Raw genomic sequence first — 22,447 nt, forward strand, 5'->3', positions numbered from 1 at the left:
AAGCTCCTGCAAAGAGACTCTGTCTGGAAAAGACTGTCATTTTGATGCCCATTTTGACAGGTCTCCGGAGATGGTGACCTTATAATTGACCGCATTTTTCTACCAAAACCCTGAACTTCTATGCATGCATTTTCATTTACTTGGTTCCTGGTTTACAGATCTCTAGTTTACCAGTTTCTCTCTGTCAAAGACACCACACTGAGTCTTTTTTTTTTTTTTTCATACATCTTTGCCCACATTTGGAACGATTTCCTCAGGGTACATTTCTAGAAATGGAATCGGTCACGATGCATGAAGACTCTGCTGACCCACAATCCTAGCTTACCCTTCATAGCGCACTAATTTAAAACTGGTGCCCTCTGTGCATGGGATGCGCATCTCACTCACCTCCAGCCAAGACATTTTACTAATTTGATAGCTTTAAAAAAAATCTCACTCTTCATCTTCATTGTTTTGATTATAAGTAAGCTCGATTTAAAAAAAAATTTTTTTTTGCCTTTTGTGGATTTTCATATTTGAATTTGACTCATATCCTTAAGTCTTGGTGCATGTTTCAGTATGTTTCCAGTTCTGTCCTTTTGTAGTCTTCAAATATCTAACATTGGCAAGCATTTATCCTGTTTGCTGTCCGATAGTTATTGACTGTTTTGTTTCTTCTATAGATTTTTGTTTTACACGCAGAGTTAAAAAAAAAAACCCAAAACAACTGAAGTTAGCAGCATGCAAAGCAATAGATCACAGTCCAGCATTTGTGACATCTTTGTTGTTGATCTTCCTCCCCAATCCTTCTCCCCCAAATCCATTTTCCTGTCAGACTCTGTACTGATAATATAGTCAATTACCCTCTTTATCCCCTTCCTTAAGACCTTTTTTTGCCTTCTATGGTTCCCTCTCATAATTTTATGGCAAATCCCACAGCCAAACACATACATAAAAATTAAAATTTTAGTATATGCATATAAGAAAAAAAGTGGTCTTTATCCTCATGAGCATATAAGTTGTTTTGCTTAGTACAATTCTGATTTCATTCATTTTCCTGCAAATATCATATTTTATTTTTCTTTACATCCAAATAATATTCTATTGGACACACATAAGTTTTGGGTTTTAAATATTTTAATCTACTTGGTCAACTTTAACCCTAGAAAATTAAAATCCAGTTATTAATTCATTTTTTTTCCGGCCCAGCTTTAAAAAACATGAACCCCTTGACCTGTGTTTGGTTTATTTTAGTACACGGCATGATGTATTTAACTCCAATATTATTTCTCCAATCGTTACTTTTGTGATCTCTTTTGATTTGTGATGTTATCTTGCATCTTTTATTCCTGTTGAATCTAATTTTCGCTTTTATTTTCTTTTAGCACACCCAGTTACCCGTGACCTTGTAAAGAAATGGTAAGAATGTGAGGATAATAGCACTCTCATACCTGAACTGGAGACCAGAGAAGGCAGATGCTCGACTCCTGGAGCAGACGCCAGTCTTGGGGCCTCTGGGGAGATTCCTTGCTTTCCCTTTTTTGTATCACAGTTCCAATGGGAAGAAGGAAGAAGAGCTGGGGAAATGTAGCTTAGTCGTAGTGTTCCCTTAAAACCAATCCACCACCAAAGTAAAAAAAAATAATCGCACACGAAAGTAAGGAAGGGGCTGGAGAGATGGCTCAAAACTTAAGAGCACTGGCTGCTATTTCACAGAACCCAGGTTCGATCCCAGCACCTACATGGCAGCTCACAACCATCTGTAACTCCAGGTCCAAGGGATCTGACAACTGCCGTCACCATATGCACAGGGCGCATAGACGTACAAGCAGGCAAAACATTCATATACATAATATTTTAAAAGTAAATAAAACTAATCAGAGAAGAAGAAAGACCCAGCAAGGAGCGGCTGGGACACCGTGGTTGGCACATTTCATACTAGACCTGCCCTTTCTTGTGTCTTAGATTGCATGAAACTGCAGGTGAGTAGATCCCAGTGCTCCCTGCTCCTAACTAAGGCACAGGAGGCAGCGGAATAAACAACCTCCAGCTTGTTCTCCAGTTAGATGGCTCAGGTTTCTAGTGTTCATCTTTGGGAGTTACTACACTTACCCATTGCCTCTTCCCACTTCCCAGAAGTGCATCCCATTAGTTAGTTCTGAAGTTTCTGTGTACAGTCCCTTCACTGCAAGTGTCACCAAGCCACCTACAACTGGATATGACACTTGTGCTCCCTGTCCTGTTAAGTTACCCAGAGTTTGTTTCTAGAGCCAGCAGGCCCTTTCCTTTGTTGCATATTCATGACTTTATTGTGTATATGTAATACGTAGTATATATTATTAGAAGTAACACCTCTTTCTGATTCGTTCTTCAAGACAGAGTTTCTGTGTGTAGCCCCTGGCTGTCTTGGAACTCAGGGATCCACCAGCCTCTGTCTCCCAAGAGCTGGGATTAAAGGTGTGTGTCACCACCTCCCATCTGGAAGTAAGACTTTTTTGGTCCACAATAGTTGAGCAACTTGGTATCTCTCAGGACAATTTTTTCTTTAAAGTATCCTTTACTCTTATACCATGTCTTTATTCTTCTCCCCCACCCCTTTTATTTTGAGACAGTGTCTCACAATATAGCCCTGGATGGCCTGAAACTCGAACACTAGATCCCCCCCCCCCCATGCTGGATTACACAATATGCTTTGATCATATCCACCACCAGCGTCTCCACCTCTTCCCCTATAACGTCCCACCTTCACATCCTCTCCAATCAGTGGTACCTGCTAGAGTGAAGACTGATATTGAAGGTTTGATCTAGTGAATATCACCATAGCTGCCGCAAGTTCATCAGTGAAACGGCCAAGTTGTATCCAGAGAAGAGTACCGGAGGCCATGTGTGGAGGCAGGGGACATGGATACCAGTGCATCTGGTGGCTACGATGGGGATGGTAGAAAGGGTCTGGAAGTTTGTTTATTTTTTTCATTATATGCATGTATCATTATGCGAATGTGAGTACAGGTTCCCTCGGAGGCTCAGGCTCTCTCGAGCTGAATTCCCTGAACCTGGAGTTACAGGGAGTTGTGAACCACCCAGCCTAGATGCTGGTAACTGAACTCGGGTACTCAGCAAGAACGGGGCACACTCTTAACCACTTCCCCGAGCCATCTCTTCAGACCCCCTCTCAGCAGCCTAAGACACCCCAGTATGCACTGCCCCACTTACCTCTCCCCAGATAAAATGTCTTTGACTAGGAGTCGTCTGTTGTAAAAATATTTCTTAAGCACGCTCTGAATTAACTGGCTTGTATTTGTTAGTTTTTATTCTAGGAAAAGAGTTCAAGATCTTTCTAAACCGAAAAAGCAATGGGGAACTCCGGACAGGTAAGGCAATATTACACGGCCGTGTTTGCAGTGACTGTGTTGGCTTCATCGACCACATAAGCATCTCAGGTGTAGCCACTATCTCTTCTTAACTGGGTTCACTTTGCCAATATTGTTAACCCAAGAGGACTCAAGACATGAAAAGCTAACCGTTGTCAGTGGTCTCCAAATTTGTCTGCAAATTAGGAGCATGTAGGGAGCTTTGATACTGAGTGAAGACTACTGGATCCCATACCCAGAAATCAGATTAAATTAGTTTGGGGGTGTTCAGAAGCTCCCAGGATGCTTCTGATAAACAGAGTTTTGAGAAACACTGCCCCAGGTGCGACTCTGCACTCCCTTGAAACTCCTGTGTCCATCCTACAAGTCCACCTCGGCAGCCTCTTGGCATACTCTTCATTTAGACTCGGAGCCTTCCCCTAGGATGTTCTCTGGGTCTCCAGCAGCCCAGACCACAGTCTTTCACACTTGACTAAAGGACTTCCTTTTTTCCTCTCTGGCTCCCGAGTGAAGCCCCTGCATGTTATTTAGAGAAGTCTTAGATGTACAGAAAAATTGCGTCTAGTTACTCCTCTCCTCCAATCTTCCCTGCTAGTCATTAAGTGTTAATGTAGTTACATTGTTAATAGTGTGGTTAACTGCTACAATTGAGAAGTCAGCATTCATACAGTCCTAGAGTTTACTTTTTATTGTCCTATGGTTCTTTGGGGTTTGGCAAACAATGGATACAGAATAGCTCACTGCCCTAAAACCCACTCTGTCCTTTGTTGATTTCCTCCCTTCCCACTCTCTGAATCCAGGGCAGCCTTCCATTTGCTTTCTGCTTCTACAGTTTTGCCTTCTCTGGCATGTCATATAGTTGGAATCTTGAGGTACAACTCCACGGGGGCCTGTTTGACTTGGCAAAAGGCACTCTTGGCTTCTCCATGTATGTCGATGTTTTAAAATCTCATTTCCTTTTAACATATCCCCACGAACCCAGTAACACTCCTTTGTATGGAAACCTCAGGTTATCAATGGACCTATATGAAGGGTTGGTGCTAATATTTAGCAATTATGAACAAAGCTGTTATAAGGTTTATGTACAGGTTTTGGTGTTTTTTAACTTCAGCTGGGTAAGTATCTGGGATTCAAGCATAGTTATTGAATCAGATGGTAAGTTTATATTTAACATTGAAAGGGAACATAGGAGTCTCTTCCAGTGTGTCTGGATTGTTTTCTGTCCTCATTGTCCACAGATTCAAGTCCCTATTGTCTCTCATATTTCTGTCAGCTTTTAGTATTCTCGGCGTTTTAGCTTTTAGCCATTCTAAGAGGCATGTAACCTTAGCTCACTGTATTAAGTGCAGTTCCCGTACGACAAGGTGTTGAACATGTTTTACAGCCACCTTCGCATAGTTCCTTTGATGTGGTATCTGCTTAGAACTCTTGACAAATTTTTGGTAGTGGGTTTTTGTTGTTGTTTTTGGTGGTAGTGGTGGTGGGCTTGTTTGTTTGTTTGTTTGTTTGTTTGTTTTGAGATAGGGTTTCTTTATGTAGCGTTGGTTGTCCTAGAACTAACTCGATAGACCAGGCTGGCCTCGAACTCACAGAGATTGTTGACAAGTTTTTATTGGAGTTGTTGTCTTCTTACTTAATCTCAAGTGTTCTTCGTACTTCCTGGGAACCAGTTCTTTATCAGGTAAATACTGTCTTTAAGTTTTTGTCTTTTTGTCCTGGTAGTGGCATCTTTCACCAGAGCAAATGCTTTGATTTCAACTCAACTCATCTTTTTCTCTGTTATGAATTCTGTTACCTACAGACTTAATTAACAAACTTAAGACCTCTTGGATTTTCTCTTACTATTTAGAGACAGGGTTTCAAGTATCCCAGGTTGCCTTCCAATACTCTGTGTAGCCCAGGATGATCCAGAGGTCCTGATCCTCCTGCCTTCTACTCCGAGGAAAACCTGCCTAGTTCAGGAGGTGATGGTCCCCATTCCCCATCACCACCCTCGCAGGCTGTGAGCTTTGCTCCTGGCTGTCTACACCTTTTGCTTCAGACCGTGGCACTTTCTCAGGAGAAACCTGTGCTGATTTCTCCTTTCTTCTTCAGCCTGGAACAGCAGGCATACCTGTTGCACAGGGCTAGTGGGACTAAGTGTTATAGGTGTCTTTAAACCACTCATAATGGGGCCTGGCACACACAGTAAATGTTCCACAAAGGGTTGCAATTAACATTATTCTGTTACCCTTTCATTTTATGACCACCTGATGCAGTTTCACCCAAAAAGGGAGCACTGTGTGGATGTTGGTGTGCCCAACCTGACTACAAATTATACTGCTAATTTCAAAATGGCAAAACTGACCTGTCTTATCTGTAATAGGTTCATTTTAACCTATTAATTTTATTTAATTTAACCATTAAATTTATAGTAATTATATCCTCTCCCTTCCCTGTGTGTGTGTGTGTGTGTGTGTGCCAGAGGACACTTTGGGGACTCAGTTTGTTCCTTTCACTGTGGGATCCGGGGTTCCAACTCAGGTTGCCAGAGTTGTACAGCAAGGGCCTCTTTACCAGCTGAGCCATCTCACTGACCCAAGGTTACCATTTGCTCTTAAACACAGTAGACAAAGCTATCTTAATCCATTTTTGTTTTAGTGTTCATTGCTTATTTCTTACTGGTGTGTGGAAACTATAAGATTCTATGAGAGATAAGGATGGAGGGATGGCTCAGCAGGTGAGGGTGCTTACTGCCAAAGCTGACAACCTGAGTTTGATGCCCAGGTCCAATGTGGCAGAAAAAGAGAAACAACCCTTGTGGTTGCCCTTACTTTCACATTGTCATGTGTGTTAGCACTCAAAAAAATTATATATTACATTTTATATATTACATATTGTATACTGTGTACTGTATATTGTATATTATATCTATTATATAATATATATTATATATGTAAAACCAATTATAAAAGAGAGAGAATGTTCTCGAAGGCAAATCTATACAGGTGTTAGGAGCCATCTTTGAGTTGCTTGTCAGCAGGATTTTATTTAAATCCATATTCTACTTTTCTGCTTCGTTAACAGGAGGCTGTTTTGGGGAAATCAAGATCCCATTCGCCCTGTTTCTGAGGCTGCTTTGAAAGCTAAGCTATCCAAGAGAATTGAGGACCTTGCTCAGCCCAGGCTGGTCTCCCGACATTATGTCCCTAACAGGTTGGTGCTGGCAAACCGTCAGGGTGCTTCATCAGGACTCCGCAAGGAAAACAAACTTAGAGCCCGACTCTCTCGCCAGCTGTAAACTGTTGAACCCGGAATCCAAACTTACTGTGCTATAGGGTGGTTTCTTGTCTCACGCTGTAAGAAATAGCGAATTAATCTTTTCTATTAAATACTATAAAAACTTTTATTTAGGACAAGGAATTAAGATCTTTTTTGCCTCTCCCATCTTATAAGACTTGCAAATATTTTAATCCTACTACCTGGTAAAACTCCAGTTTACTCAGAGTGATTCCTTCCCCTTCCTCCATTGTCTGTGCATCTGTACTTTCCTGATCAGACAACTTAATGAGACTGTGAGGTCGGACCCCAGCCAATGGGGAAAAGACACAGACATCACATTAGAATAAAAATCAAATGCACTTCCTGCCTCGGTGTGTTTGTGCTTCCTGGGCACTTCCTGTCTGGCAGTTCCTTCCTGGGCACACCCCTTTGAGCAAGAGTAAAGTTGCCTTGTTGGACACTTCAGTTGGAATAGTGGTCTTCCTCCTCCTCCTCCTTCTCCTCCTCCCTCCTCTTCCTTCTTGGTTTTTCGAGACAGGGATTCTCTGTATAGCCCTGGCTTTCCTGGAACTCACTCTGTAGACCAGGCTGGCCTTGAACTCAGAAATCTGCCTGCCTCTGCCTCCCAAGTGCTGGAATTAAAGGTGTGTGCCACCCGTGCCCAGCTCCCCAACCTATTTCTAACGATACCACAGGCAAGTTTTTCTGGAAGAAGATGAGTTTTAACAATAGCCTTGAAGATTTGTATTCTATTTCCTATTTCCTTGGTCATGTGGGCTTTTTAATGTGTGTGTATGTTATGCTCACATGGGGTGGGAGTTGCCTGGGTGTCTGTTCAGAGGCCAGAGCAGGATCTATGGTGTCCTGTTTATCACTCCCTACTTTATTTCTTTGAAACTGGGTCTTTCATTGCACCTGGGACTAGATTTGTTGCCAGCCAGTCCCAGAGACCTGCCTGTCTCTGTCCCATAGATTGCTGGGGCAACAGGCGGGATGAATAACTGTTTCCACCTACTTACGTGGGTGCAGGACCCAAACTCAGGTCCTCAGGCTTGCACAACATGTGCATCTTACCTTCTGTTTAAAGGGTTTTCTCTTGAAGGACTGGAGACATGGCTCTATGCTTAAGAGCACTTACTGCTCCAACGGGAAGACCTGGATTCAATTCCCAACCTACATAGTAGCTCACAACCATTCTAAACTCTAGTTCCAGGGCATCCTATAACCCCTTTTGATCTCCGTGGGCACCAGGCATTTACTTGATACACATACATGTGTGCAGGAAAAACACTTATACACAGAAAACAAACAGAAAAAACTAAATTATTATTATTATTATTTTGTTTTTTCCTGGTCCTGGGTGTTAAACCCAGGGCCCTGCACATTTTAAACAAGGGTTCTATCACTGAACCGCACATCTGGCCCCAGCATCTCCTTTACTTAAGAAAACACCTTCTTAAGTTATCTTTCAGGAATTCTTAGAGAGGCTCTTAATTCTTCAAGCCAGTGACTTCATTTTTTTTTATAAAAATACTTTTAGCTTTTTGAGATTAATAATTAATATAATTACATCATTCCCTTCCTCTTTCCTCCCTCCAAACATTTCTATATGCCCCTCCTTGCTCTGTTTCAAATTTTTGACCTCTCAAGGACAACAATAGAGGTGCTAAAGTGGATGGAAATGGGGTGAGGTGAGGGGACATGAGGTTTCAAACCTACACAAAGAACTACTAGCAACTAAGGAACTGGAGAAATAGTCTTCCCCAGGCAAACATATACAAACTGTTTTATGGGAGACATTTTAGAAGCTGAAAGGGTCTGTGAAAGCTGCCCCGGTTCCCTCAGAGGACTGGCCCTGCCCTTCCTCTCGCTGGTCTCAGGGGGGTCTTGGGTCTTTTCTGTCCTTGTTTCCATCTTGTCTGCTGCTCCCGAACAGCTTCTGTGGTTTCCCCACGGGGTATCCTTCCCTAAACACATCATCTTCTAAGGGTTTTGTTTCCTGTGATTCAAGGCCTCCAAATTTTTCTCTCTCTCTACCTACCTCAGGCTCACTGGGTTCCCCGGTTGGAGGCTGCCACACAAAACCCTCCAGCACCGCAGGACTCCTTCCCAATCTAATGTTGGCCGGAGTAGACTTTTGTTTCAGAATCACATTTACATAGGCTGCACACATTGATGTGCTTGGTTGTTGTTGTTGTTTTTAAAGTTTTTAAACAGTTTTTCAAAATTCTTAAAGGAAGTTATCTCATTTGTCTGAACCAAGAGAATGTCAGTTATACACGGTTAATGTCATCATCTTTCCCAGCAGGTGGCATTTCCCCATCATGTTTGTTTGATGTATTATTACGAACTATAAATAACTCAGCAAACATCTTGTGAAATAGTATGTAAGACACAATGACTGTTGGGAGGGTTTGCCACTTTTTAGAGATGCTTTAAGGTAAAATTGCAACAAATCCATTTCTCTTCTGTGGACCCAAAAGAGACTCTGGAAGAGGTCTGGAATGGGCTGACAGGGAGGAAAAGGAAATCTTAATCTTTTCTGTCTCTAGCCTTCTTAAAACTTTCCTAAAATTTCTTCAAGAAGGAAATAAGATTAGTTGGTGCCAGGAGGTGGTGGCACACACCTTTAATCCCAGCACTTGGGAGGCAGAGGCAGGGGGATTTCTGAGTTCAAGGCCAGCCTGGTCTACAAAGTGAGTTCCAGGACAGCCAGGGCTACAGAGAGAAACCCTGTCTCGAAATACAAAAACAAAACAACAAAAAAACCCAAAAATTAGTTGGTATGGTGGTACACTCTTGTAATCACAGGACTCAGGAAGCTGAGATAAGAGGATGCAGAGTTTGAGGCCAGCCTGGGCTACATAGCAAGACTTTATTTTTAAATAATAATAAATTATGCATACATTCACATATATGTATCTTTCATCATTTATTTAGACAAATTGTTAGGGTTATGGTTTTGCCTTCTTAACTTTTTTGTTGTTGCTGTTGTTGTTATCATTGTTTTGAGATATGGTCTCTCTATATAGCCCTGGCTGTTGTAGAATTTGCTCTTTCTACCAAATTGACCTCAAACTCAGAAATCTACACCCCTTTCTCCCAGTGAAAGGACTAAAGGTATGTGTCATCACACTCAGCTAGTGTCTATGTTTTGTATATGGCTTCCTTCTGGTGGAGTCTGCGTGACAAGTCCAAAAACTTGGCTGTAGTCCTGAAGCAAAAAGTTTCACAGAAATTTGTCTCCTGGAGAGTCTTTGGCGTCCCATAACACGGATGTAGTCCAGATATGTCCTTGCGATAGTCAGTGAAGGATTTAGAGTGCTTTCTTTCAGTATTGTTTTATTATAAATGCCTCCAAGGAATGATTTGACAAATAGCTAAGTTAGATTGGCCTCCACCAGTGTTCTAATATCCTAGGCAATTGTTGAGCCGACCTTGGGCTTTGAATTTCGTAAAAATGCTACTCATTCAGATGAAAAGCCTCCAATATTGACAGAGAGATAGTGAAAGAAATCAGGCATTGCAGTTTACTGGATAAGAACTAGAAATCTCAGGGCTAGCTCAATAAAGTAAACTTAGAAATCTCATTACAGTCATGTATGGCAGACTACATTACACATTAGAAGAAAGTTGGTGGATTCCTGTTAAATGGAGGTTCCCTACAGAAACATAAAATAACAACTAAGTCACTCCCATATACAGGAGTTTGCAATGGCCTAGGAAGAAGGTGGATTATACAAAAGACTAGAATTGGAATATGGCCAGGGCATAAAGCCCTTGCTCCTGGGATCTAAGAATAAGCTGACCTTAGGTAAGACTGATTTTTATCCCAGCTGTAAACAATGCCTGATCCCTGCTATATTTTATGTGCATTTCTCTGGTTTTTTTGTAGAGACATTTTGCATCAGATAATCTCAATGTACCTTAAATGACCTTAATGTATCACCTAACTTCCTTGTTTTCTTCTGTAATATAAGTCTGATGTTCGCTTTGAGAAATTACATTCAGATCCAGCACTCTCTGTGTTCATGTCTGTCATTTTCGCCAACTCCTTGCCTACCCGAGTACCGGGACCCTGATTCTCCCGAGGGTTGAGAGACGAACTGAGTCCAGTCTGCAGAATTTGTCTGATTTTAGATATTTAAGGCTAAGTTTCCCCAGACACGAGGCATTTAATCTACTCCCTTCAGCATATCCATGCACCATCAAACTATCTAGTATAAGCGAGGTGTGGTGGCAGATAGCTTTAATCCAGGCACTGGGGGCAGAAATAGGCAGGTCTCTGAGTTTGAACCTCTATGAAGACTGGTCTGCTTAGTGAGTCCCAGGCCATTCTAGGCTCTATAGTGAGACCCTGTCTCAAAAAGCAAAAACAGAAGAAAATCTTCTAAAGAATTTGAATTGAAATGTATACATGTCTGTTGCGGGAAACATTTAAAAACTGGTACCATCCCTCGCTATCAGCTACTCTCTGTCCCAGTGGTCTCGCTGCCTTGGCTAACCTCAGTCAACGGTCCTCTCAGCTCTGGTTTGCCTGCCTCAAAGCTGCCTGTACTTTCTCAGCCAACTACCCCCTGTGGCTAGTTGTCACAAATCCCCATAATCCAGTAAATCAAAACTCTAGAAGCTTATAATTAGTCATATTCATATATCAATAAATTCTCAATTCACAAGATATCCACACAATAATTTCAGAGCCAATTGATAATGATACAAGCTATCCATTTAGATTAGACAAGTTATCCCAATTATTCTATCCGTATATGACTTTCATATCTACCTGTGGCTATTTAAAGCCACACAGAATCTGGATCATCTTTCTTCTCTTCCTCCATCTTCCTTCCTTCTCTCCTTCTTCCTGTCCCTGTCTCTGACTCTGAAACTCTTAGCCCCGCCTCCCTTTTCCCTGTCCAATCACAGACTTCTTGTTGCATTAATATTTAAATTAATTGGGAGAAAATTCTGCTACACATGTCTACAAAAACCTTAAAGGACTGTTTCCTTCCTCCAAATTCACTCAGTTCACTTAAATGTCCCATGTCCCTCCCCCACTCCCTCTCAAATGTATGGCATATATATATGGAACAGTAAATGGATGTAACTACAGTCTGATGAGTCCATTAAAAGTTGTTCATATGTGTTTTGTGCTTCGGACTGACCTCTTAGGGTTGGATGATTTCTCTAACTTGCGGGCTATAAAGAAGATCATCTTCCCTCTCCCTTGTAAGCTCTTCATTTAGGGCCTGGGCTTTGTGAGATTTCCCCTATACCCACTGACATGTCAGCCGGCGATGTCATTGTGAAGCTCTTGTTAAGGTTACCATAGTTTTGAGATGTCATGTGTAGAAGTCTCCCTGTCATATATAGAAGGCACAGCCTCACGACAGACGGCCTGGTCCTCTGGCTTATACAGTCTTTCCTCCCACTCTTCCATGATGTCCCTTGAGCCTCAAGCAGAGGGATTTCATTGTAGGTCTGTTAGTCAGGTTTGGCATCTTGCCCAGTTCCCTGATCATCTCTGTTAGCTGCAAAAAGAAGTTTCCTTGCTGGAGGGAGAGAGTTGCACTAATCTTCCAGTGTCAGGATAAAGAGAACGCATTTCATTTTTGCTTTTTAAGTCACCCTTGTCCAAAGGGTTCTTTGAGTTCTCATATAATGACCTCTGGTTTGTCCATATGAAAGACCTTGTGTCCTCTCTATTGAGCATATAGGATTGTATGAATTCTGTCCGCTCTAAGTCTTCATCTGATGAGGCTCCATCCCCTACTCTCCTCAGTTTTCCCATAGTTCTGCTATCCTCAGTGGGCACTTTTTCCTATGTGTTCCTCCTCTCAAGCTAAGCCGCACCAGAGCAGGCTGCAGTGTGGGTGTAGTCGTCAGCAACATTTTGGTCAAATCAAGTTCTTCCGTCCCTTTTAGCTTAGGAATCCTTGATCCTGTTGTAACAGAGAAGGAAGTTCCACTCTTGCTCAAAGGAGCCACCCCTTCTCTAACTCCAGATGGACTGTTTGGTCCGTTAAGCTGCCGAACATCTTCCGTATTTTTCCATCTACTTAGTTCCTGCTCTCAACCCAGAAAACCATGAAAGTCAGTTTAACTGAGAACAGGGCGAGAAGAAAACCTCTGGGGAAAAAAAATGTCCGTGGGAGCTCACAGTCTTCTAAAAGACCGTGAGATGCGTGGCTTCCAGTGCTTGCTTCATCTTGACAAACTCTCCCCTGGTGCTGGGCCCTGCCCCCTCTCCCACCTGCCCATTATGAGGGCCACCAAAGTCTGACTTTGTAGAAAGAAGACAGATAATGAGCTCAGCATAGTCTGTTGTTTCAGTTAGCAAATGGTACACCCAACGACGTCTTCGTGTTCTGTCACAGAAAGCTCGGAAGCATGGTCAGTGTAGCTTTGGGGTCCACTGTAAATTTGATGTTTTCTCTCATTGAGCGCATCAAGTATGTCATCTGAAGTAAGGGATCCCATGTAGACTCACAGACAGAGATGTCAGTCTTGCTCCATACCATGTGGACACCACCACTACTGGACTGAGAAGGGGACATGGGAACAGGATATTCTCCCAGCAAGCAAGCCTGCAAACCTGCTTGCCTACCTTCCTTCCCTCCCTCCCTCCCTTCCTCCCTCCCTCCGTCCCTTTCTTCCCTCCCTCTCCTCCCTATCTCTTTCCTTTTCTCCCCCCCCCCTTTTTTTTACAATGGAGTGTTTGTGTGCATGTGTCTTGCCCAGCCTGGTTTCAAATGGAATCTTTCTGCCTCAGCCTCCTGAGCACAGGATTATGGGTATTCACCACCACTCCTAGAAGTATTTGACTTTAAAAAGAGCTAACCATCTCCTTTCATCAATATACCTTTTTATCCATTTGGAAGATTTGCAGGAAAACTACCTATTTTAGAGTAAAATAATAGAAACTGAAAACTTGACAGCTGTAACCATTTCTAAAGCAACTTACTTCTTCCCCGTGAAGAGAATTACCTAGTAGCACACATGTAAGCTTCCTGCCTGCTCTCCTCAGCCTGGGGATCAATGCTGAAGAAGCCTGTAATAATTTGAATTCATATGTCTCTGTTTTCTTTCTTTCTCTTCTGCTACTTGCAGAATTCAATATTACTACAGCTGCGGAAGAGAGTCTGTTATCTGGGAGATCTCTCCTCCTGCGCTGGTTACCCGGCCTTCCAAACGGATCCAGAAGCTGGCCAAACCCAACAAATTCAAAGCACAGAGTCTGATAAAGAGGTGGAGTATCTTAAGCTCTGCAGAAATCCGGATCTAGTTTGCTTAAGGGTCACAGCTTTAGTCTGAGTGGGTCTGAGCCTGAGCGGACATGGCTGTTCATGTCCAAAGACATTGGGTAAAACTGTTGAATATCTGCAGCAGGTGTGGGTGGTCGGAGGTGGAGGGGATGGACAGCAGCATTCAAATCTGACTGGGTATACTGGAGCAAAAAAGTTCACAGTAAAGCTTCTCGCTATTAGATAATAAAAGGAGTCTCTCAGCCTGGTAGGATGTCTCCTGCTTGTAATCTACAGCACCTAGAAAAATCCAGTACACAATGTAAAAGCTACAAAACCACTCTCACCTGCAAGTAGACATGTTCATGGATGCATCGCAGAATACTAGCAAATCAAACTCAAACACACGCTGAGCCGTTCATATCCTTGTCAAAAACCAGTTGACTAGATGTGCAAACTTTTACTTCTGCCAACCCTTCTCCAGGTCCTAAATGTCTGTATTCAATAACACAATCATGATTGTCAGTGCCTTTTAGTAGACTTTGAAATCATGAACTGCCTTTGAATTTTGTTCTTTGTATTCATGATCATTTTCGATTATTCTGGGTCTTTGTATGACTATATGAATTTGGGTTGATGAAAATACCCTCAGATTAATGCTGATGGTTGAACTGTGTGGATATTTTGGAAACCACTTAGTTGTATACTTTGAAAGGGTAAGTTTTATGTATGTTAATTATCTTAATTATAATAACAAGGCCTATAGCTCAGTATCCTTAGAAAGTCATCACTTATTTGAGGAAAACTTTTTGCCATGCTAAGTTTGTAGATTTGCTCATTGCTTGGTAGATTTTTGATCAGAGAAAGAAATATATGGTATGCAGCCTGTGATAACTAGCTAAGTGGCTGAGAGTTAAGACAAGGGTTATCACACACTACACTACAGAGGAGTTCACAGAGCATCCTGAGTGGGGACTGAGGGGACTAATTATTTCAGGGAACTAATATAAGGTGTTGGTAGGAAGTGAGTTTTTTGGCAGACCATAGGTCAGAACCCATTCAAAATGGGACATTATAATTCTAGGATTTCCTCCCCCCTAATGAAATCAAACGTTTGAAGAATTAAATCAGAATATGAGGCATAGAAGTAGTGTCTTGGACTTTTGTTTTGTACATACAAGAATATTTGCATACATTGTGACACATAAAACACATCCCATACTGTGGATAAGTGAGAAACAGCAATCTGGTCCCGCCCTGCGCCCTGAAAAAAAAGGTCTCGCATGCGTGTGGGAAAAGAGCATGTGCACACCTGTAGGTTGGTTGTAGCAATGAGCTCTTAAGGTTCTTCCAGCCGAAGGTCACATTTTGTTTCCATTTGCGTATCGCCCCCTCAGAGAAACCGTACCAGGCACCACTCGTTACTCTGATCCTTCTCCCCGGATTCTGCGACTCTCCATCGCCAAAGGCACCAATCCCAGCTACCTTCCTCCAAAGACCGTAAGTGGTGGCTGACCTTAGCGTGCAACGCTCTGTGCGGGTTACTACTTCTCCGGTGACCAAATACATGACAAGAGGCTAATTTGGGGAGGGTTTACTCGGGCTCATGGTTTGAGACATACAGCCCATCAAGGTGGGGAGGCATAGCAATTTGTGGCTCCACTGTATTAGAGGTGGAACTCCTCACTACCGTCCCCCTATCCCCCCACCCCCCACCCCCACCCCCAACTCACTACAGAGAGAACACAAAACAAGCCACTCCGTGGGTGCCAGGAATTGAACCCAGGTTCTGAGCTCCGTTCTCTGAGCGAGTTCATTTCTCCAGCTGCAAATGAAGTTATTTGCTTTTTAAGATTTATTTATTTATGTTATTTATATGAGTTCACAGTGTAGCTATCTTCAGACACACCAGTAGAGGGCATCGGATCCCATTACAGATGGTCGTGAGCCACCATGTGATTGCTGGGAATTGAACTCAGGGCCTCTGGAAGAGCAGTCGGTACTATTAACCACTGAACAATCTCTCTAGCCCCAAGTTATTTTTTTTTTTTTTTAGTGTCCTGAGAATAAGCACAAAATCTTTTATTTAACGCCACAATCTTCATTCAGTTCCTCAATTATACATATAACAGACCAAATTCTCTCAAATATTCACACTTAAGTATGCATTCAGTTTTATATTAATAGTTTAAAACTTACTACAAATTATAAAGTTGTCATCTTATTCCTTTATTAAACATACAGACCAAAAGAGAATGGAGCCATCAAGAGATAGTTTTTGTTCACATTTTCACTTCCATTTTGGCTGCTGCAGGACTTCTGCACTCCATGGAAAGCTTAGAACCCATTGTCTTCCTACTCTTTGTCCTGTTTTACTTTGTGTAATTCACTAATGACTGATTACTTTAATTCCCTTTTGATTGAAAGGCTTAATTAAAGGCAGCAGTAGACATAGCCTTTCAGTCACCTACAGCCCCGTAGCAAACAAAGCTCTACTCAAACGAGGCACTTTAAATGCTTAATTAGGTCTTCATGGTGTTGAGACATGCACCATCCTCGGTTTGAATCCCAGCTTGTCTCCTAGTTATATAAACGTACACTCTTGAGCCTCCAACGCCTTGGCACTTCCGTCAGTGAAACAGGGACGGAAACAGTACGCCAAGTGGGGAATACATTACCCAGTGTGCGTAAAATGTGGACACTTGGCGACTCACCCGTGTCGTCTTCACTTAAACAGCACAAGAACAAATTTGGAAAACAACTTACTGGTTTTTTTCTGCCTGCAATTAAAGTGCTGTTTTGGTACCATTGATTGATACACCCTGCTTGGAACTCTTCAAACTTAATTTTAGATTTATTTTATATTTAGACTTTATATTATTTTACTTTATTATGTGGATGAGCATTTAGCCTGCATGTCTATATGTGCACCACTTGCATGTCTGGTGCTAGCGAAGATCAGAAAAGGACAATGCAGCTCTTGGAACTGGGATTATAGGTAGTTGTAACCACGTGGGGGAGCTGGAAATGGAACCCTGGTCCTTCATAAGAGCAGCAAATGCCCTTAACCACTGCTTCAGCTCCCTATCCCCCACCTTCAAACGCAAATCCAAGCAGTGTGAACAGACAGAGCTTATGCTTTGAGCAAGTCTTCGCAATTTAGATCCTGATAAAGGACTCCCGGGTGGGTCTGTGGGACACAGCATCACAATCCTTTAGTTCCTGGCCCCTGTGATCTCTGAGGAGTTCAAATAAGACACAGAGAATACAGTGTGAGAGACAGGCTGCATTTACTAAATAAGCTACAGTTTTGGAGTTGGAGGGATGGATCAGTGCCTAAGAGCAGTTGCTCTTGCAGAAGATCCAGGATTGGTTCCTACTGCCCACATGGTAACTCACAACCACCCATAACTCCGATCCCAGAGGATTTAACACCCTCCTGTGGCCTCCTCGGGTGCCAGGCACACACACAAGGTACACAGACATGCATGCAGACAAACACTCATACACATAAAATAAAGAAAAGAAAAGGAAGAAAGGAAGAAAGGAAGAAAGGAAGGAAGGAAGGAAGGAAGGAAGGAAGGAAGGAAGGAAGGAAGGAAGGAAGGAAAGATACAGTACACTTTCAAGGGCTGAGAACAGACTATGGCCAAAGAGACCGGTGTCTTTTACACTTCACACGGGCTTTATTCTATTTTCTGTGGTCTTTAGAATGAGCAGCTTTTTCCGAGAGACGCTGCCCTGACTTAAGAATCCAAACAAGCCAGCGTCACTTAACTCTCCTGAAAGGCAGCAATAATAGGCTGTCTTCACTCTCCATCAGAGAGACTCTTGCTAGGTATTAATCCTGTGAGGTTCACAGCTCCCAGATTCAGGTTTGGAGAGTTATTCATTTGTGTTCGTCTGAGCATTATGTCTCTTGGGGGACAGAAATAGGATTCCGGTCCAATTCCTTCGATCCCTAAATGAGAGCTGTTTCAGTCCTTTGCTTTAGTCTATTGAATATGAGGGAAGGGTCATGCCCCCCCCACCCCCCACCCCAAGCCTGCTAAACTCTGACCTGGCTGCCTAGCAGAGACACGTGCTTCTGCTTTCTTCTTGCCTTTTGCTGCTTTTCTTACTTGTTCCAATTAGAAGAGAGCTGCGCAGGCAAATGTCCTTCACCGTGGCGATCCGTGAATCAGAAAGCCCCTTTCCTCAAAGGGTTAAAAAATTAGGACAGAGTCTTCTCGCTTGGGTGCACACATACAATAAATACAGCCACACCTTCTCTTGGCCAACCTCGTGTTTTATTTTTAAACATTTCACCACAACTATTTACCGATGTGCGGGTGCACGCATGCGCACATGCAACCATGCTGCGGTGCAGTTTTGGAGGTGAGAAGACAGCCCTATGGAGACGGTCTCTCCTTCTGTCTTTATGTGGGTCCTGGGGATTGAACACAGGTCATCAGCTTTGTATGACAGGCACTTTACCTCCTGACCCATCCCACCAAGGATCAGCATTACCACGGATTTCTGAGTTAATATGTCACCTCGCTGGCTGGTTCGATGGCTGTTTCTCCCATGCCTGCCATGTAAAAATTAAATCTGTGTATAGCTGGCGTGGAACCCGTACAGTCCAGTTTGAGTAAGATGGAATTTGATCCTGTCCAGAAGGATTCCCACCCTTTCTGTCGAGCTATTGGAGCTCAGTCAAGAGCTCAGACCATATTTTATAAAGCTGAGCTGGACACGCACTTACGTACCATTTTTCTCTTTCTTTCCTAGTTGGAAACCAAGATTTCCTTCTCTACCCTGAGTGCTGTTGCAACTCCAAGGATTGTAGACCTTGCCCACCCAAGGATTAAGATAGAGGGCCTATGCTATGAAAGAGAAAGGAGTGAATTGCCCATCCGTCCCGTAAGCCACCCCCACCTTCCCTCATTGGCTTGTTCTCTGATTGCTCCTAAGATGCTGTTTTGCCTCCACAAGGCCTAGGCCAAAGTCATCAGAAAAGATAATGTTGAACGCGTTCTATGATGGGAAGGGAGGACTACCAACGTGATAAGGAGGAAGGCAGAGGAGTGGAGGGCAAAGAATGTGGGCTTTGAAGTTAGTGAGCTGGGTGTGAGTCTTTGCTCTTGACAGGGAGGCCTGGCTGGTTGCCATGCAACAGCCTTCTCATTTTTATCAATAAAGAAACAATATGGAAGACGTGCCTTTCAAAGTCAGACAAGAGGCGAATAGTCAGGCAACATGTATTCATTTGGCACCTATTGGGTCATAGGGCAAACAGTCGCCTCTGAGCAGTTCATAGTGTAATGGAAAAAGTGGATGATAGACAAATAAATTTGTGCTGTAGATACATATCATGAGGAAGATTGAGTGATCCAAGCACGGTGGAAAAAAAAATGTATTATCTCTGTGCTCAGGATCCTGAGGCAGGAGGACCTCAGGTTTGAGGCAAAGCTCAGTTGTTTAGCATGCAGGCTTGTAAGATGGTCTCTGACAGACAAACAGGAAGGGAGATTAAATAAGTACAATAGAGATGGCCCATTAGAACGCATGATCTGTTTCTGCAGGCCAGGAATCCCTCACTCCGTGAGGGTCTGAGGTCTGAATCTAGAAACAAGGGAAATGTGTCTCAGCCAAGAATGAGGAAAGATGTCTCACACAGAAGTAGCAAATGAAGAGGTCCTGAGGCAGAAAGAGCTAGAACAGAGGCCCTGTGTGGCTGCTACGGGTCACAGTGTCCTGATGGAGAGGGGGAAAAGATGAGGTCAGAGACGTGGGGTTCAGATTTCATGGGGGTTCTGCAGATACGGGAAGGAACCTGCTCCAATGTCAGCAAAACGAGGGCTCCTCGGAGGGGGCTAGCACCTGAGCGTGGTGTGCTCCAACCTAGCTTTAGAAAGTACTTGCCTAGTGGGGGGCTGTGCTGATGGAATGGGGATGGGGGAGGCAAGTTGCTGCCGGGTCTCCTGCAGCCATCTGAGCACGGCTGGACTGCTCCACCTAAGAGCAGAGGCGAGGGGGGTTAGCAGGGAGCACGACTGCAGTGTTGCAGGAGAGAAGTGAGAGGAAGACAGGGCACGCAGGGAATTCTGGAAAGGCATTTGTGTCTTTTTTGTTTTTTGTTTTCTTCTCCAGGTAGCCCCTGCTGCCCTACTTGCTAATCCTAGTAAAAGAACGATATTTCTAGCAAAGTCCAAGCGTGTTCATGAAGACTATCTCCCTATCCGAGATGCTCGGTGGCCTGTATCTTACGCTGCGACTCATTCTCAGGTGTCTGAGAGAGTCCAGGAGTTAGCTAATCCACACACAAGGTATTGCAATATAAGGTTAAAGTGGGACAGGAAGGGTTAGGGGTCTGGAGAAAAGGGGAAAGTTGATTTAAAGTAAAAAAACAAAACCATAACTTTTTTTTTTTTTTGAAAAGAGCAAATCCTTTGGAACATGACAACCTGCAGACCCTAGATCACGCTTATAGCGTTTTCTTACCTGTATAATGGAGGCCTTGAAATCCCAATGGGACAATAATATTAGCATGGGGGCGAGGGTGTGCTTGGGAAATGTCAGTTCCTTTTACTGTTCTCCTCACATAGGGTCGGTTTCTTTTTCTCCTATTCCAGGGGTCCAGCGAACCTTGTATACTACGACCCAAACGTCTTTAAAGTCAAGCCTTCTGCTTTAAAAGCACACTGTTCCGACAGGGTCAAGGAGCTGGCGGAACCCATTGTGCGTTAACTACGGCAAGCCACCCCAGGTAGACACAAGTTAGGTATCTAGACCGTGCGGCAGATAACTTTGTTCCCAGCCTTGGTATTTACATCTTACTGATCACCTCCCAGACATGAGACTTCCAGAAAACACCGCTGTGAGCGTCAGATGGCACCGTGTGTGATCTTGTCTTTACCAAGTTTGGGGACCTTACCCAGCAATAAAAAAGAAAGCAGTGCCTGCCTCATTATCCCTCCTCAGACTGGGATCTCGGTGGCCCCCTTGCGGCACCTCGCTGCACTGCACTGCTCACATTCTCTCTCATGCTTTGCTCTCAGCTACCTCCTGAATTCTGTCTCCAGCCCTTCTCTACAAAGTCCTGACCATCGAGTCCTTCTTAGAGTGGCCTTGTCCGTCTCCCTTGGCCACCTACAAAAATGCGACGCGAAGGATAGGATGAAAGCATTTCATAGTCCTTGTTAGGGAACAGCTTACTTATCGGTCTCTCCTGCCTCGCTCCATGCTCACAGCCACTCACCACGAAGGAGAGGAAAGAGGTATCTACATGGCAACTGGTGATGTGGCATGCATCTACAATCCCAGCTACTCGGGGAGGCAGGGGAGAGAGGATCGCCAGAGCCCAAGAGTTCAAGAGCAGAGGACAACAAACAGTCACATGCTGTCCCAAAAAGATAAATAAGTTTAAAAAGAAAAGACTAGTGATGCGGTACTTGTCTGTGTTCCCAGAATTTGGGAGACAGAAGTAAAGGACCTACTCTATAAAAAGACTCTGTCTTAGAGGGTGTGTGTGTGTGTGTGCTTGTGTGTATATGTGTGTGTATGTGTGTATATGTGCATGTGTGTATATGTATGTATGTGTGTGTGCTTGTATGTGTATGTGTATATATATGTGTGTTTGTGTATGTATATGTGCATGTGTGTGTATGTGTGTGCTTGTGTGTATATGTTCGTGTGTGTATGTATGTGTGTTTGTGGGTGCATGTGTATATGTATGTGTGTGTTTCTGTGTGTATATGTATGTGTGTGCATTGTTTTAATAGCAAGCATAAAAAACTATCAAATTGTATCTGCTTAGAGTTTTTAAATTTAGTTTTCTCCATGTATTACTATTTAACTTTTTTAATTTTTATGGGACCTGCCTAGATTTGCATGAAGATGAATTTACTCAGAATCGTATTTTACAGTAAAGGAGCTCCTGTATATGGAAGGGTGTTGAGAGGCAGTATTAGAACAATAATTTTTCACTCTGTGTTTGCTGTTAGAGGGACCTGGGTTTGTACGCCTCCTGGGCCATTTACTGGGCATTTGAGCTTAAACCAATTTCTCCATTTCCTATGTCTCAGATTCTTTATATATAAAGTAGGTCTTTCCACAGTGCTGTAAAGATTAAATGAAAAATTACATATAATAAAGAGTGAATTTGTATTAAGATGTACTGTGTTTGCTGGGAGGGAGAAATGGTGTCATTAATGCCAATGAGGAAAGTGCAGCCTTGTGTTTCAGTCAAGCAAATGTTTGTTGACTGCTTTTTGAGGCGCTGTACAAGGAGTGGGCGGTACAGCACAGTGAGCCAATCAGATGCCAGCTCTGCTCTTACAGGCTGGTCATCTCCATTACATCCTGTTACAAGTAAGTGTAACACAGCCGTGGTAATAATGCTATTATAATACCATTATAGTAATGCTGTAATGTTGTAAGATTACAGAGCAGAGAGCTCTCATCTCTTAGGAAAGTGGGGGAGGTTTTCTTTAATGAAGAGAGACAGCTGGACTGGAACCCAAACCCTGAGTAGGACCAAGTGACTGCAGAGTAGACAGCAAGGCATCCCATAGAGTGGACATGTGTGTTTCAGAGACACGTGTGTTGAGTTTC

At 43.2% G+C, this 22,447-nt stretch overlaps 1 protein-coding gene across 2 annotated transcripts in view; it reads left to right on the forward strand.

The window, feature by feature from the left end:
* Positions 1 to 20,810, forward strand: part of Thegl (theg spermatid protein like) — a 45,519-nt gene extending 24,709 nt beyond the window's left edge. Inside the window, exons 2-9 of one of the 2 annotated variants that reach the window (NM_027970.1) lie at positions 1,365 to 1,398; positions 3,285 to 3,350; positions 6,417 to 6,545; positions 13,719 to 13,856; positions 15,250 to 15,352; positions 18,623 to 18,754; positions 19,985 to 20,160; positions 20,467 to 20,791. In NM_027970.1, the coding sequence (NP_082246.1) occupies positions 1,365 to 1,398; positions 3,285 to 3,350; positions 6,417 to 6,545; positions 13,719 to 13,856; positions 15,250 to 15,352; positions 18,623 to 18,754; positions 19,985 to 20,160; positions 20,467 to 20,581 (893 nt within the window). In that variant the 3' untranslated portion in view covers positions 20,582 to 20,791. Of the gene's footprint in view, positions 1 to 1,364; positions 1,399 to 3,284; positions 3,351 to 6,416; positions 6,546 to 13,718; positions 13,857 to 15,249; positions 15,353 to 18,622; positions 18,755 to 19,984; positions 20,161 to 20,466 lie in introns of both variants that reach the window. The other variant, XM_006535219.4, reaches the window with a different exon arrangement.
* The last annotated feature ends 1,637 nt before the right edge of the window (positions 20,811 to 22,447 follow it).

The sequence above is a fragment of the Mus musculus genome, chromosome 5 (genome assembly GCF_000001635.26).
Source record: "Mus musculus strain C57BL/6J chromosome 5, GRCm38.p6 C57BL/6J".
Taxonomy (NCBI): Eukaryota; Metazoa; Chordata; class Mammalia; order Rodentia; family Muridae; genus Mus; species Mus musculus.